The 16646-nt window shown below is 44.5% G+C and overlaps 1 protein-coding gene across 2 annotated transcripts in view; it reads right to left on the reverse strand.

Moving 5' to 3' along the window:
- Positions 1-16646, reverse strand: part of SH3PXD2A (SH3 and PX domains 2A) — a gene marked incomplete at its 5' end in the record, with an annotated part of 251842 nt that overhangs the window by 58721 nt on the left and 176475 nt on the right. Inside the window, 2 exons of one of the 2 annotated variants that reach the window (XM_084265564.1) lie at positions 2939-3070; positions 12087-12134. In XM_084265564.1, the coding sequence (XP_084121690.1) occupies positions 2939-3070; positions 12087-12134 (180 nt within the window). The remainder of the gene's footprint in view (positions 1-2938; positions 3071-12086; positions 12135-16646) is intronic. The other variant, XM_084265565.1, reaches the window with a different exon arrangement.

Raw genomic sequence — 16646 nt, forward strand, 5'->3', positions numbered from 1 at the left:
TCTACTGCTGGCCTATATGCTGACTTTGGAAGCAGAGCTTACTTCCTTCCAGGGGAATACAGAGTTTGGAGGCAAACCTCAGAGGAGATGGTAACTCTAGCTCATACCCTAGAAATGTTCAGGGGAAGACATCCAGCAGGGCACGAAACCTGCACCATCATTTTGATACAATTTTTGAACTCCTCTGTGTAAAAATAGGATAGGGCCACCTGACCAGTTAAGTGAGGGTGTTTCTTCCCTACAAGGTCATGGAAGAGGGAAACATGAAAAAAGTATTCAAATTTGAGTGTCCCTAGGCATCAACCTGCAGCCCTATTCAGGCAGTGCTTAAAAAAAAAAAAAAATCAGTCATCTATACCATGCAGTACATACAGTCATACACAGCTACCTTCCCCAAAGGACAGTCAAAACCCCAAACCCAGACACGTGATATGCTATATGCACACAGACAGACAAGGAGCGTTGTGCTATTGGCCCACAGCAAACACCCAAGGCCCATTGTCCAGTTTGATGGGTCTTCTCAGCCACAGAGTTGAGAAGCCACCTGGCCATATGTCCTTCCTCTCACTGAGGAAACTGTCCCTGCTGTAGACGGCACCCATAACACCTTTGCCTGTCTGGGTCAGAACAAGAAGCCCTATTGTATAAATTAGAGCTGTAGTTTCACAACACTTAAGCCAATATAACCATGCTGTCAGATATATTGCCACACACGTGCATAGTCCAACAACCTTATTTTCTTAAAAACTGCATCCCCATCTTCTCAGAAGTCATAACCACACCTTCTAGGTGCACTTTCCTAAACTAAGCAGATACTCAATTCAAACAATAACTGAAGAGTTACTTGAGAAACTTCTGCTAGTTTCATTACATCCATTTATAGCTTCAGCTTTAGCCCAAGAGACAAGAAGTCGTAGTATTAAAGTCATTCCTGTGGTATCCCTAACCTAGGAGAGAGGGAGAGCATATGCTTGGAGTTCTGTTCTTGGAACAACTCAACCATGAATTCACTGCCAGAACAGTTCAGACAAGCATCCAAAGCAAGTGGTGCTCACACCAATCTCTGACTTTTTTTTTTAAAAAACATGTATCTATATCAGCATTTTTTCTATCTATAAAGGACAACATCATTGCATAGGGTTCAGAACTTCGTATTTCCTTTTCTGTTTATATGAACAATAAGTCTGGCTGCTAGGAATCAGAATATGGTCTTAAGAACTATAATCCAAATTTGAGCATGTTTCTTTAGAAGAGACGCATTTCTGGACCCACTAATTACATTCAAACCCTGACACTCTCCATTTATATCTCCACACACCATGTGGTTCAATGCAATGTGATGTGAACAGTGCAAGACAGAGGGGCCACATTAAAAGAAAACACAAGGGAATTGTAACTTGGAATTCAGACCCTTCTTGCATTATTTAACAGCTCAATTCCATTAGCTTCATAAGCCATTTGCAAAGACTGGGATATCATGGGTATGAATGTAAGTTGCCACAATAACCAGTCTTGTTCTGACAGCAGCAATACCCATCACTGACAGCAAGGAGCCCTCAGGCTTGGAAGGGAGAATGCTTGTCCACTAGGTCAGACACAGTTGAAGAAACAGAGACATTCCTCTCCCCCATTCAGTCATAGCTATTGCTTTAACGTGTGGCAGATGAGCATTTTGTCCTCTATTAGTTCTTCAAGTGATACAGACAACACCCAGGAGACAGGCATTTCTGTTCATGCTAGCCAGTTCATTTCCACACACTATCCTCTTGGACACCACACTGCACCATTGGCCAGCAACCGACTGCATTACTTGGAGACAAACAAGCACGAGGCTTTCTTACCACTCTGTTAACAATAAAATAATACAATGCAAGGTCATCATCATGGCTAACCTGACTCAGAGGTCTGGAAGATGGATTTGAGCTTAAGATGCGGGTGTCCTGGTTCCCCCAAGCTCTGGCATGCCCAGGATGTTCCAGAGCCAGCCATCATGAAAGCCCTGCGTGTGGGGTTACTACAACAGCAGCCTTTGATTGAATGGCTCCAAATAGCAGCAGCTCCTCTCGATGAGGACACACAAGTCACGAGTGGGCCGGAAACCAGTCCAGGACAACAGCTCTGGATTAATTCATAAGGAGCACTGAAGGGGAGGAGGGGAAGCTGCTGAAGACAGGCAGTTATTCAAACCAGCTGCTAACTCACTAGAACTGCTTACATGCACAGAGTCTCCTGCATTTGTTCAGCTGAACTCAGAGCTACCAGACATTCGAGAGTTAAAGTACACAAAAGGCATCTATACAAACACTTGCCAAAACCCCTCATTTTCCAAGTGGAAGCTGCTTATTCCAGGAATGGCAGAAGGGATTTCAGCTTGCATTTACATGACAGGCTCTGCCTCCTTGTCTTAAGATTCCCCAATTAACACTTTCTGCAAAAAAACGTTTTGAAACTGTACGTGGCCACGTATTTATCTGTGCATATTCTCTCCCCTCCCTACCAAGCTCCAGGCCATGGGCTAAGTTGTCAAGGCAAGTTTTATCCCAAGCAATTTTTAAACACTCATCCTATAAATCCTCAGAAAAGGGAGTTTGTAATGGAAATGCTGACAGAGATTTGAAGAAACAGCAGAGCGACTATATCAGTCTACTATACATCAGCTTCATTAGCTGCAGATCCTTCTCTTTCACCTTCGTTTTCCATTAGTGGACTTTGGCTAATTAATGCACAAAACCTATGAAACATTCTTACAGTAGAAGGCAACATTTGGCCCCAAGCCCAAATCAACATAGAGAAACTTCAACATCCTCAGCCAGACATAGTAACTGTACCAGATGGAGCTAAAGCACAGCTACGAGTAGTGATGAAGAAACCGAAAGAAGAGGAACACATGCAAAAATCAGACCATTGGAAGAGCAAAAAAGCAGTAAACGTGTCTTACCACTTTCATTTTTCTCTATGACATCCACGACCTCTCCAGCCTGGAGGCTGATCTCAGAGTTCTCCTGCTTCTCATAGTTGGACACCACCACATATTGCTCCAGGATCATGGGTTCAGAGCTAGCATCAGCACCTGGGGAAGGGAAAAAGCAAGCTGTAAGCCAGCTTCCAGCCATGGCTCCTCGAGAGCGACCTCCGTCCATCCGATTCACGACAGGCCAACTTGTCACCAGAGCCAAGCGAATCAGCAAACAACCTTGGCTCGCAGCATATCCCCAAATGGCTGGCCATATAGAAACAGCCTCCTCTGGCCCACAACCCAGCAGCACAGAGGGACATTGGAGAGAAGAAAAAGAAAAAAGGGGAGGAAAAAAAATACGAGAAGGAGCCTGAAACAGTGACTTAGTCGCAAAGTTTCATGATGGATTCTGAAAATAAACCTCTTCCCAACATGGTTTCCACAATCCTTGCTCCCATTCAGAGAGAAAAATCCTGGGCAGAAGCAGCATAAATCCACAGCTGAGCCATCCCCCCAGCAAACCCAAAGAAAAAAAACAGCTCTCCCCTTGGCAGCTCAGCTCCTTCTCCACTCTAAAGGCTTGAGCTGAAAGTCAAGAGGGGGCTGTAGATGCCAATCATATTCGTCTGCACTGCAGCCCTTAAATAGAAACACATGAGCGGGATTGAAAGAGAGGGAGGTGGGGTGGAGGGAGAGAGGGGAGGGCGGGGAAGAGTGTTTACTTGAAACAGAAGAAGAAAAGAGTTCTAGCGCCAGATCCTTGCTCTAACACGGCCACCCCCCACCAGCTCTCCAGTTCCGCATTCCCCGCGGCCGAGCGGCCGCGAGTGGGACAGGGCACAGCGTGCTCTGGCTTCCCCCTCTCCATCGCCCTTTGTCGTGTTTTTGGACACCTCAGACCCAACCTCTCCAGTTGTTCGGTTTCTCTTTGCACTGAGAGCTTTCAGCTGTCAGAGCCGTTTATGAATGAGTGGAGGCTCTCACACCAACGGGGGCAAAAAGAGAGGGACAAAATAACTCTTCTCCTCCCTTCCCCCCCCCACTCCGAGTTGTTTCGTGGGTTTTTCTGATTTCTGACTTTTCCATCCCCAAACTGAACTCGTGTGCTTCGGGGTGGAGACGCAGGGCAGGCGCGTTGCTGTGCCAGATGCAGGGGGAAACTCCTCACTCTGCCACTCGCTGTATGAGGCACATCTTGGCTCCCCAGTGCAATGCAGCTGGTGCAGCCAGGGCCTCTGCACCCCCAAGCCCAGGCACAGATCAATGTGGTCTGCCTGGAAACCACCCTGAAGAGTTGTGAAAACCTTTAGAACATGAGGGTTTCTGGAGTGTGTAACAGAGTGAATTAAGAGTGCCAAGCCAGAACAAAAAGCACCAAGATTTTCTGGTTAAAGAACCACCAGGCATGAGACTTTATGCAAAATTACTTTACAGGTTTCCTAAATTACAGCAACATGTATTAAGGCAGAGTGATTTGGGCCAACAGCATTACTATACATTTTACATAGGAAGAGGCAGTTCCTGTCTCTCTAGATTAAGGCACAGATGGAAAGGGGAGAAAGCAGCAGATGTATGACCTGCTGCATGTCCCATTTCACGTGATGGGTGCAGAGCCAGGAGCAGACTCCAGGTCTCCTGAATCTCTGACAACTAATTGGCTACAAGAGACAGGAAGGAAGCAGCATGGCCTGAAGTTGTCCACTGGACAAGTCAGGGGACTGACAGCCAAGCACAGGATGCTCAGTGCTGTATTTCCAACAGCAGCATGTTCATATGTGATTGGGCTGAAGATGCAAAGTGATTCTACAGACGAATAATTAGCAGCCTTGCCAAGAGAGAGGTAAAGAGTGCATCAGCCATTAAAACAGCATCCTGTGAAATGAAAATCCTAGAACAAAAAGTAATTAATTGAACCATTTCCTGAAAGGAAACACTATCACAATGCCTCCCTTTGGACCAGATTTAAGAAATCCAGAAAATTAGAAGATTTCCTCACTCCCTAAGCGTGCCTCTGGCTCTCCTCAAGTTACATAGGTTAATTTTCTTTTAAGAGAAGTCATCTCCTCTAGAAGCCTGTGTTTAAGGGATTTAGCTTTTCTATGGATAGTTGAACCATAGCCAATTGCAGAAGTAAGGGGAGAAGACCATGAACTGACAACGTTGAAATTTATTATAGAAGTTTTCACCATAGCTGTTCATTCCAAATAAGCATCATGTTTCTGCTCATGATGAATCAACTTGACTTGTGTCTTCTGGTTTAAACCAGAGCGTGATGAGATGTTTTCCCCAGTTTCATATGGCTTCCCACACAGCCCCTTTTCCAGTCCAGAACAGGACAGCATTATCATCTTCCTCCAACCTATTTATGCAAGTAACACCTGCAACCCATACTTCATTTTAATTTTAAGATAAACACCAGTTCTCCAACCAGAAACAAAAGCCACCATGCCAGTATTTCTATACATGTATATCAGCAGAGAATTCAGTGTGTGGAAAGGCAAGAGGAGGGACTGAACAGTGGCAAAGGGAACAAGGGACACACAGGAAGCTACTTGCTAAATGGACACCCCAAGTTTCTTCTTTCCTCTAATCTCTTTGACAGTTTTCATAATAATAGAGTAAGGAAAAAACCCTCAAAACCACAGCATCAGCTTGGTGGCAGGAGTGGTGCTCATGTGATGTGCACATCCCTGCTGGGAACAAAAAGAGAGAGGACCAGGCTAGAGCACAGGCTGGCAAACACCCTGCTGCCAGCCACCACAGTCAAGCCAGGGACCACGTGGACAGGAAGCCCAGAGAAGATGCATTTCAAATCCACCTCCGCAAACTGGCTCCAAAGAAAGTGGGTTTACAGCAGTCTGGCAAGGTAGGTTTTATCTGCACTCACATATCCAAAAACCCAGCAGGACTTTATGGTGCTATTTACCGTCCTACCTTGAATAAGTACTCGCTGCAGGAGGATGATTGTTCACTATGGTGGTTGGTGCAACATGTACAACTAAGAGACTGTTTTAACAGAAACTTGTGCGAGAGTTACAGCATTGCTATTAATACTACAAAAAAATAAGGTGATAAATTCCTTGGTCTAGGAAGTAACCAAGGTCATATTAACTTGTTCACTTACTGCTACAGCAAATAATGCTTAGAGGATACCCTGCTTCAAAGGGTGGGGTCCCTTTGGCTCCTGGGGGGATGCTAGTTCAGGATTAAGCACTGCACTTCAGGGAAGACTTCAGTAACAGTAAAGAAAGAAGGAAATAGAAGAGGAAAGAAAACAGGAAAAAAAAAACAACCACTCCTCATTGTAATTGGAAGCCTTAAACATTTTCTGGGTAGACTGGTTTAGGTTGTTACTATATTCCCTTCAGGAACTGCCAGTAGGGAAAGTCCGACAACCCCAAACCAAAAATTTTTAGCTCTTCTTAGCCTTCCATCCTCCACAAAGATCTTTAGATTAATTACTCCTCAGTGACACTCAGGATGGCCTCAGCATTGCTGCTTCATTATGCCAGACTGCAGGTTTTCCACCCAAAGGGGATTCAAAAGAACAAGACAAGCAACACCAAAGAGCACAGCACCAATTACACCCTCTGCCGTGGGCGCTTCCACATCCTTGCCAATTAGTTCTGGTCTAATTTGTAACAAAGGACACAGCATCGCAATGCAAAGTAACAGCCTGCTCAGCTTGAAGAATGCCAGAGAAGAGGGATGCAGAGCAGCAGAGTTCCCCAGCAAGCTCACATGCATGATGCAATGCCCCCCAACGTTACAGCCCCACTTTTTTAAAAGCCTCTTCATTGCAGGCAGGAGAAAGAGAGTAGAGGATAGGGTAAGACTGGCACTGATGCCAGGTGAAGTTCCCACCTCCTCTCCCCCAAAAAAGCAGAATTGGAGTTTTTGTTTAGCTCTAACTTGCAAGCCATCCCAGAGCAGAGCACACGATAGATCACTGGCTGAAATAAGAGTTTGCTTGCCTCTCCGTTTATTTTTGCCTCGAGTCCGTTTCCTGGTTAAAGTCTTGAGGATACCCCTCCTCCTCTCCATAGGGCTCCACTTTACAATCCTCCCGCTCCTCACCTCAGCAATTCCCTTCCTGGGGCTGGGCAGAAATGTCATCGGAGCGTGTCCATGCCCCTCACTGCTGGCACTATTAAGTGACACAGTTGCACCCTGTCCCCCTCACCAGGCAGCGAGGAGGGAGCATCATTCCTCCCGCAGTACTCAGAGACCAGCGGCTACTGGGAAAGCCTCCTAAATAAAGAGCGCAGAGCGCCTGTTCCAAGCAACGTCTTCCTCCTCCTCCTCCTCCTGTGTTGCAACAGCTAAGACCTACAATGGTTTTGCAATAGCCAGAAATTAAAACCACCAACTGGACTCCAAAAATAAAGTCATCTGGATATGGAAATGAGAGACTCCTGATCTTTGCCAGAGTACTCTGTTGTTATCAGGCTATAAACATGTCTGCTCTTTTAATCCATACAGTGCGCAGGCTTTTATGCTGCCTTTTTATGATTATCAATCAAGTGTTTACAGATTCAGACTAAATGAATTAGTACTGGGCTGGTCAGTGGAAGTTTTGCAGAGGCAGCCAAACCCACAGTAACGGTCAGTGAACGCCATAAGGATGATTCAGAGCTGAATAACCAGCTGGCAGGTAGTCCCGCCCTTCCGACCTGGGCACAACCACTGAGGACCCGTGTGGGGTCTGTACACAGAGGTGTTTGGCAGAAAGCATCCCCAGGTGTCACAGCTTTTCATACTATAAAGGCAGAGCTTTGCACTTTCCTGTGTGCAGGGAGACATAAATGCAGTAGCTTGGATTTAGAGCTGTGGTTTCTTGTTAAAGCCAATTCTTCAAGGATAAGTCGTTATGTATCTCTGGAAAACTCCTTCTGGGAGGAAAAAAAAAAAAAAAAAAAAGAATACCCAGAATAGCAACAAGGCTACTTAAAAATCCTCAGTCTGTCCCCTCACAACAATCATGTGCCCAGCTCTAAACACAGGGATTTTCTTCCCCTAAAATCTCTACCTCTTTTCTTTCTTATCAGAAGGACCACGTCACTATGATAAATAAATGTGTTAAATCTGCATGTTTTCTTTAAACCTTCCACTAATGATTTATCCCCAAGTATTTTAAGATAGAGCGCCTAGGTCTGCCTAAAAATTGGGTTGTCTATTGCACACAAGACAAAAACCAGACTATCATACTAAGCAGATGGAATTCCATAAGAGCTCACAATCTCACAGGGGTCGCAGAAAATCAGTTCCTAAAATAACCAATTCCTAGAGTAAGCAGTGAGATGAGACTGATGCAATCTCCTACATATCTTTGGGGACAACATTGATTCAGATCAAAACTATGTTTCTAAACCTAGGATCTCTCTTCTACTCAGTGGGGTTTACTTTCACTAGTTTGGTTCTTGTTCTTAGTGAGCCCTAAACAATCAGGCCTCTGCCTCATCTCCTCGATATTCCTGCACCCCAGCCTGTCGCTTTTCAGACCCCTCTCCACTCTAACGAAATTCAGGCTATAATTACATATCAATTCTTCTCAAGATCACTTGCAGCTTATGACAACAGGAAAGGGGATTCATCTCTATCCCTCCTGCCAGACAGGAATGCCCTCAACGGTAGTAGCATTTGACTTCAGAGATCAGCAGCTCTTGGTGAAGCAGTTCTGACCCACAAAGCTTTAGGGACAGAGGCAGAAATTCAGCACCACCCTTAATAATGAAAGGAATTCAGTACCAGTCTGGTCTCCAGGTCTTAGCAATAAAACACTATTGGCAAAAATCCCTTTGCCTCATTACAGATAAAAAATAAGTGTTTGGATAAGTCTATCAAATAGGTTACTAATACACTATCATTTCTGTGGTTCTTTCCTGAGCTTAGCAGGGTAGCTCTTTTACTAAGGACAAAGCAGTGCTATTAGGTTTACAGAAAAGTTTCAGAAGCAGGTGACACCTGCTATTAGGCACAGACAGGGTTGCAAGCAGTCAGAGAAGGGTTTGGACCTCACTATTTAAATAATTCAGAAGACTCAAAGCCAGAGAAGCTTGGCCTAAAGCTTTGTCCAAATCCCAAAGAACACCAGAGAATAAGACAGGGTTGCACACCATCCACGCCGTGATGGCCCTGTCACCATGCAAACCCTTCCATCCCACATTAGCAGCCACAATTAATATACAAGAAGTACGGACAATCACTTGTAGAGAAACATCTCCCTCAACTTCACAGAGCTCATACTCCATGAGCCTTTCAGCACACAGTGCAACAGCTTCCTTGCAGAGCAGCTAAAACCCTAGTCTTGTTTTCTTCCTCGTTATGCATGCAGAAGTCTGGTAACTCCATGATCTACACTAACTACCTCAATGGTTCCCTTGGGTTGCTGCTACAAACAGCTACAGGGAACCTAAGTCAACAGCATGCATCACCACCAAGAAGGGAATGTAGCCAGCCATCGCGGCAGCAGAAAGTGAAACTGGCTCCTAGATTTCACCCAGTATAAGGGTTATATAGTATTTTCTAGTACTTTCTAAGAACCAAGACCTGGATAAACCTTCAAGAGTTTGAAGTTTAAGGTAGACTCTGGCTTCCAGCACTGGAGTATGTGTCTGAAGCACAGCTAAACCCAGCAGCAAAATATCAGCCCCCATAGAGAGTGCATCAGCAATGAGCTTGGCCCACAAGAAATAGCAGGAGCTCTCTCAAGCGAGCACTACAGTTCAGTTCTTCCTTTGTCAGTCCTCAGCAGCACTTCTAACAAAATCCTAACAAATGGAGAAATTCAGTGCTGACCTTTGCCAAGTGGAACTTGTTGGTCTCAATTTTTAATTTTTATTTTTGATCTGCTAGGCTTTAAGACAAAGCCAAGAAAAATTAGAGGCAGGAGGGTGAAAGAAAAAAGCCAACAAAAAAAGAATTCTCTTTCCACTCCTTCTTGGAAAGTTGGCTCTCTGAACAGTTACAGGCTCTCCAACTAGGTTACAGGTAGCAACAGTTAAGAAAGCTTAAATATTTTGCAAAAATATCTGTTAAACTGCTTGGAGATTTTCACACAGCTGCTAGACAGCGTGTTCCACCAGGCTGCATATATACTCTGTGTGTGTCTATATATGCCTATACATTCTGGAATTTGCCCTAGTCCTGCTTAGCAGTGCAATACATTTGCATTACTCCACATGACATGAAGCAGGCTAGCCATGGAATTTAATGAGCACCTGGGGTGTCCCACTGCAGCACCTCTTGGGATCCAGCTGTATGGCACCCATCTCTTTCCGAAGTAGGAAATGAAATGACTTGTAACCCTTGGTTAGAGCCTCCACTTTGTGGAGCAAGTTCATGCCTTCAGCTGGAGCTTCAGCACCACCAAAACAGCTTCTGTTCTAGTCTCCAACCCCCAGCCTAGGTACATACCACGTGGTCAAAGATCACATTCAAATTCAAATGCCCTCTGTCAGCCTGTCATATTATGATACAGCCCACAGCAGGTCTTGAACTTAGAGGAGCTGTGCTGGAAACTAGGGGTTCATTTGAATGAGAAGTAAACTGAAAGACCACATGAACTGGAACAGCATGAGGTGGTAAGAACCTGCCAGATGTATTACCACAAGACTTCGAGCAGGACTGCATATCAACATTCACCTTCTTGATCATCATGCAATGCTATTAAAAACTTAGGTTTTCCCTATCATCGTGCACGGATTTTTGAAGCCAAGCTAGCAACATGCATTTAGCTAAAAGCAGCCAACAGAAGGGAAGAAATTTGTATCTATTGAAGACTTCATGTGCTTGCCCTTTAAGAAGGATGAAAACCATGGCATTCAATTTGACATTTTACATATAGCAACATGAAAATGGTCCCAACAGATATAGAATGTCAGAAACCCAACCTCACCCACCCCACTCCAGCCAGGTAATCTGAAGGCTTCTTGTCATTCTTCTCAAGAAACACCACCTCTTCTGTCTCCTCCTCAACATGTTTCCCTCCTGCTCAGTCTCATTCTGTTTTTCTGTCTGGTGACCTATCAACCACCAGGTTCCTGTGACTGCTGTATCCTCAGATATTTCTACACTTTTACATTCAACTACCACCCTGAAATTAGAACTACTCTGCTAAGATCAAGCAAGAGCCTCCCTCGGGTATATATGCAACTTCTGTCAAGGATGGCATTTCTGAAATTACTGCAGTCTTGCTTAATAAACTCATAAAAGCAAGCACTTATCCATTGAGGATGGTGGGATTTTGCTCATATACTTTGAACAGGTCATGAACTTGCCTATTTGGCAGATCAGGTATAGAAGGCAGCAGGGTTTTTTCCATTTTTCCTTGAATTAAGACCTGTGCATAGCATTAGTTTCCTGGGTGATCAGACCAACATCCTATACAGACACAGGGTCTATGACTTGTGATCATTCTTCTTAAGTCTGAAGGAAGAAAAGGCCTTTTCTCTGGTATTCCAGAGAAGTCCTGATTCCTTACACTATAAAGTTTCGGTTTTGCCTTGTATTGAATTACTTCTACCCATACCCTGACACCTAGAAGTTGTTTCCCCACACCCTCCTCCTCTCCAACTCCTTTTTCCCAAGGAGCTTGATGTTCCCATGAAAATTTTGCATCTTCCTCAGAGCACCATATTTTCCATATAAACACCTTTCCACTTACTGTAGAAAAACAAAAGAGCTTTTCAGAAGAACAAAGAATACACAGTCATCTTCCTCACCTTTATGTCAACCTACAAGACTTCTCATTGTCGCTCCTGCCCTTCTCTGCCCCACATGGGACAGAGAGAGAGCAGCTGTGCAGGTACTTTGCTGCAGTCTGGATCAACCTGCCACACGAGGGGAAGCTGCTTTGGATTGTGGCTTTCAGTTAGGCAAGGAAGATACAACACAGTAAACGACTATACACTGCTAGCAGCCACATCCAGGAGAGGTAGCAAACAGAAAAGCAAAGCCTTTCTTTACTAGAAATCATGCATCATAAAAAAAACAGTGTGCAAGCAGAAAACAGATCCTGAATATCCACTATCAGAGCAATTTACATTCAAGACATGTCCAAAACCACACAGAGTTTGAACTACAGACTTCTCTTCAATGGCATGCACAACACCAAGACACAAGAATTTACCTGAAGCAACACTCTTTTTTGGAGTCTCAGACAAACTGGACATCCAAACTTGAAATCCAAGAAGAGGGCAGCCATGAAAAGAGAAAGTAATTAGAGAAACAAGAAAACAGTCACATCAAAGATTGAAAGTCAGTCAAGACAGCTTTGAAAGAATTGTTATTTTTTTTTCTTAAAAGTGGCGATGGCATGATGGGGACTTAGTTTCAAGTAAAGAACCACCCAGGTTTTGGGGTTTTTTTAGTGGGTTTTTTTTTTTTAATTTTAATTTTTTTATTTTAGGAGACTTGCAGAACTTGTGAAACTGATCAGTAGGGAGCCAATTTTGAGATTCTGGAATATGATAGGTTCTGAGCCTATTCCCAGTAGAGCAGGGAATGCATACCAAGAGACAGCTTGACTCATTAAGCCTCAGACCTGCAGAAGTATTTAGCTTTGCAGCTGTTAATGATCCCCAGAAGACCAGCAGGCAATTCAGAGAGACTGAACTTAGCAAACGCGTGTAAGTTTCTACAAGCATTTGGTTACCCTGGAATAGCACTAAGGCAAAGAACAATAGACAAATAATGCTCCCTGGAAAAGAGCACAAAGCTCCAATAAAGGTGCATTCAAAGTGTAGCCAGAAATACCATTTTTAAGCCATTGAATGGGACAGAAACCTGGTTGAGGAGAAAGCTAATGGAGTTGCTACCAACAAGGTCAAAAGATTTCCCTCCCCCTCCATGAAATGAGGTGCAAATACTTGGCTTGGGATTCTGGGAATAATCTTCAAATGTTAAGTGGTTTGTTCCCCCCACTACCCCTACTTGAATACACTGGAAACACGTTTTAAAAGTTAGCACATTTGCCCCCATTTCAAAATAAGAACCAGGAAGCCTTCCCTTTCTGTGGGATGAGGGAGCAGAAAGAAGGGCAGCTCTTATGCTCACATTACTCAGGAGAAGAGCCTATCATATAAACACCTCTTTGTGTCTAAGAATTCCCTCAAAATAGACACTCAATTCCAAAAATGCACTTTTAATAACTCATTTGCAATGTTGAGCCTAGCTCTGGATTCATCAGTTTAAAACAGCAAAGAAGATGCAGCCATCAATTGCTTGGAGAGAGGAGCATGCTTTACTGGTGGCCTTGTTTGTTTGATTTGTTATGGTCTTCTGACCTGCAGAATATCATCAGGGCAGCCAAAAATCAGTAACAGATTCCCAGTATGCATGTAACTGAGAAATTACTAGCATGATACTAAGTATAAGAAACAGCTTTCCAGCCTTCCCCCTGGAAACCAGTGCTCCAAGAAACACATTGTTGTATTTCCCCAGCACTAAGGGAATGGCATGATTTTGAAATCCTTTCTTTACATCAGGCACACAATTTTCATTGCACTGGAGCAAAACTGGAATTCAGATGGACTTGGTGCTTTCCCTACTTTTAAGTAAGTTCTCAGCAGTGGCAGTCTGAAGAAAGATCTGAAGCCTTCTAACCATCTAACCCCCAAACCCATGCACTGCACTGTCACAATACAGTAAAATATACACTGGGGTAAGGAACCATAGTTTACTTTGCATTACCGTTTAAGAAAAAAGAAAAAGGCTCTGCATGGATAAGAGGAAATCATCTGGCAGAGGAGCCTGTGCTCCAGGTAGTGGAGGGAATATATAGCATGTTTCTATTACAGGCTCGGGGCAAGCACGAGAAAGGGTGTGAAGGAATTGCTGTCAGCAACCTGTCTATTAGCTTTTGAATAGACTTCCACTGCCTTCAGGAACAGGATTATGAACTTCAGTCAGCTGTCAGATCTTCTTCCAGACAGATCCACCTGAATACAGCAGCAATAAATAAAGCACGAGACACATTGTAGGAGGAACTGGGCAGATTTCAGTTTGCCCCAGTCTAAGCTGGCAGCAAAAGGCTGAAACAGGAAAACTTTGAAACAAAGGGAGTAAATTGTGCTTTACACAAGATGTGGGCTTCCCTGCCCAAGAAGGGAGAGAGGTTAAGGCTAGATCTGCAGTAGCCTTATCTAGAAACACCCCATGTGAGATCTCAAGGAACAAAAAACTCATCATAAAACACAGTTCTGTTACCTACTATAATTTAATTTCTTTTTCTAAAACAACATATTTTTTCCTCCTTCTCGAAATGATTGGTCTAAACCAGAAAAGGGCCAATTATTAACTGGCAAACAACCCCACAGGTTCCCAACGGGGGCTCCCCAGCACAAGAAACTGCATGAAAGCAGCAGCACTTCTCATCTGCCCCAGCCTGACAGCAGCTCGATGTGGATGAGGTTGCTTCTGAAGCAGAAGACAGCTAGCATATTTCAGCTGCTCCTGCACATCTGCTTAGCATTAAACTTCCTTCTTGGGGATTTTTTTTTTTTTATTCCAAGACATTTAAGCTCTAATTGCTACCAGCTTCTAAGAGTTCCCCCTACAAATAATAAAAATATCAGACATCAGTGATGGATTCCACCTCACAGAGAGCTCAAACGAAGAACCGCGAGGGAGCCAGGGTATGGGGATGAGGTCAAAGGCCCCAGAAGCACACTGTGCCCCAGCCAACACAACACAAGCTTTGAATGGCCCTGGGTTTCCCCTTTAGGACAGAGCTTTACTGGAATTCTGCATGGAGCTTGGAGCCGGTTTCCAATGGGATTGGTAACGGTAAACGAACAAACCCTTGCTTCCTGCCCCTCCTCTCCCCCATCGCCACACGGCTGAGTGCCGGCTGGTCTCAGATGACTTGGAGGGGGGCGGGAATCTCAGTATTTGGAAGGGAAATTAAAGTTGCTTGCTCAAAGCAAGCCACTCCTAAAGCAACAGCATCCCTATTCTGCTCCTAAAACCAACCCCCACAGCCATTGCTGCCGGCTTCAGCCAGAGCCAGAACCACCCCCTGACTGGAATTATTTTTAAAAGCTCAAAAGAAACACAGGTCCGTAAGTTACAGCTAAGCCCTGGGGCCAAGATGGTTGTGAACAGTGCAGAGGAGGCTCCCTGTCAGAGCCATGCCACACAGAAATAGCAGCAGAGCAGGCATGTTGCTGGAAGCAGCTGCTGAACCCCATCCCACCCGAGCTGCCACCACACAGGTGGGCAACTCTTAAATGGGTCAGGCTGGGGTCCTCAGGTGGGAAAGGAAAGGAAAGGAAGGAGTTGGGGTGGAAGGCTTAAAGACATAATTAAGCTAGTTGCTGTGATGAACAAAACATGTGAAAATGATTATTTTAGATTTCACCAGAAGCTTTTCTGCTGCCAGTGAGACTGGTTTGCTTGCTGCTCCTCCCACCTCTAGCAAGAGAACAGGCGCCAGACTGCTGGGGACCAACACTTTACACTTGCAATACAGCCCCACTCATCTCATTTTAGCAGCAGACTATTCATCTTGTGTGCAGTGTAAGAAGAGCGAGCTTCACAGACAGCCCACAAAAGCTGGAGTCAAATGCACCAGCTCAACATTACTCAACTCCAGGAGATGCCACACTCATGGTTCAGGTCAGCACTGCACATGCAGCTGGGCCCTGGTCCAGCAGGTGCAGAGAAACTCCTCCTCCACAGGCTTTTAGCAGTAGCTGTGGATGCAGGTTTCTTTGTCAGCAGCACCACTTGAAGTGTTCAGTTCAATGTTGAGCCCAGCATATGTTATTTAATACTGCTGTACAGGCCAGAAGGAATGTCCTCCTCAAGATTCACAGGTTGCTTATCACTGGGGCTACCAGGGACCTTTATAACAAGCTTTAAAACTAGTGTCTGTATAGCTGTCTGCACTACATAGTTCACAATATTGCTGCAGTAATTCTGGGGAATTGGATCATACTGGCCATGAGTCTTGGCATAGCTGTAGTTCTGGGCATGTGGCCCTCACCCAAATGATTTCTGCACATAGCTGAGAAGTTCATGTAGACCAAAGACAAGTGCCAACAAGTGATATGGATGAGCTACCTTGGTTTGGAGGGTAAAAAAAAAAGCTTAATTATACAGGCATAGCCTGTATATGGAAGTTGCCTTACAAAGGAGATAACAGACCTAGGTCAATTTAATTAATAATGCTCTTGTTCTCCTGAAGCCCTACTTTAAATGTCACCTGAGACTATTGAAACCTCACTGCAGCTATTAAAATGCATCCTAAAACACTGAGAAAAGGATTAAAAGACCAAATGGCCACGCTGAAGAGATGGTAACATCTGAAAGAGACTATTCCTTTCCAACAGCACTCAATTCTGCAGGTCATTAGTCCTCTCCATGAGAAGGTACTACTGGCTCAGTTCAAGGACCACAGCATTTTGCAGATTCATTTCCCAGACATACCTCCTTGCTGTCTTAATTGGAAGGGTGAAAAGAGACTAAGCACTACAGTCTTAGAGTAAACCAAAACTATATGGGTTTCCTGGGAAGTCAGGAATCAGTGCTGCACTCCAGAGAACTTCACTGGAGGTCCAGTAACTGGCAGCAGTTCCTCAGACTGGAGCAGAGGGAAGTAAAAGCTGCTTCTACTTATCTTTGTTCAATTAAAAGGCATTAAAAAGAGGAATGAGAGTCTTCTCATCTCAACAGTGGTATGTGATAG

This window comes from Gallinula chloropus (genome assembly GCF_964237585.1).
Source record: "Gallinula chloropus genome assembly, chromosome: 5".
NCBI lineage: Eukaryota > Metazoa > Chordata > Aves > Gruiformes > Rallidae > Gallinula > Gallinula chloropus.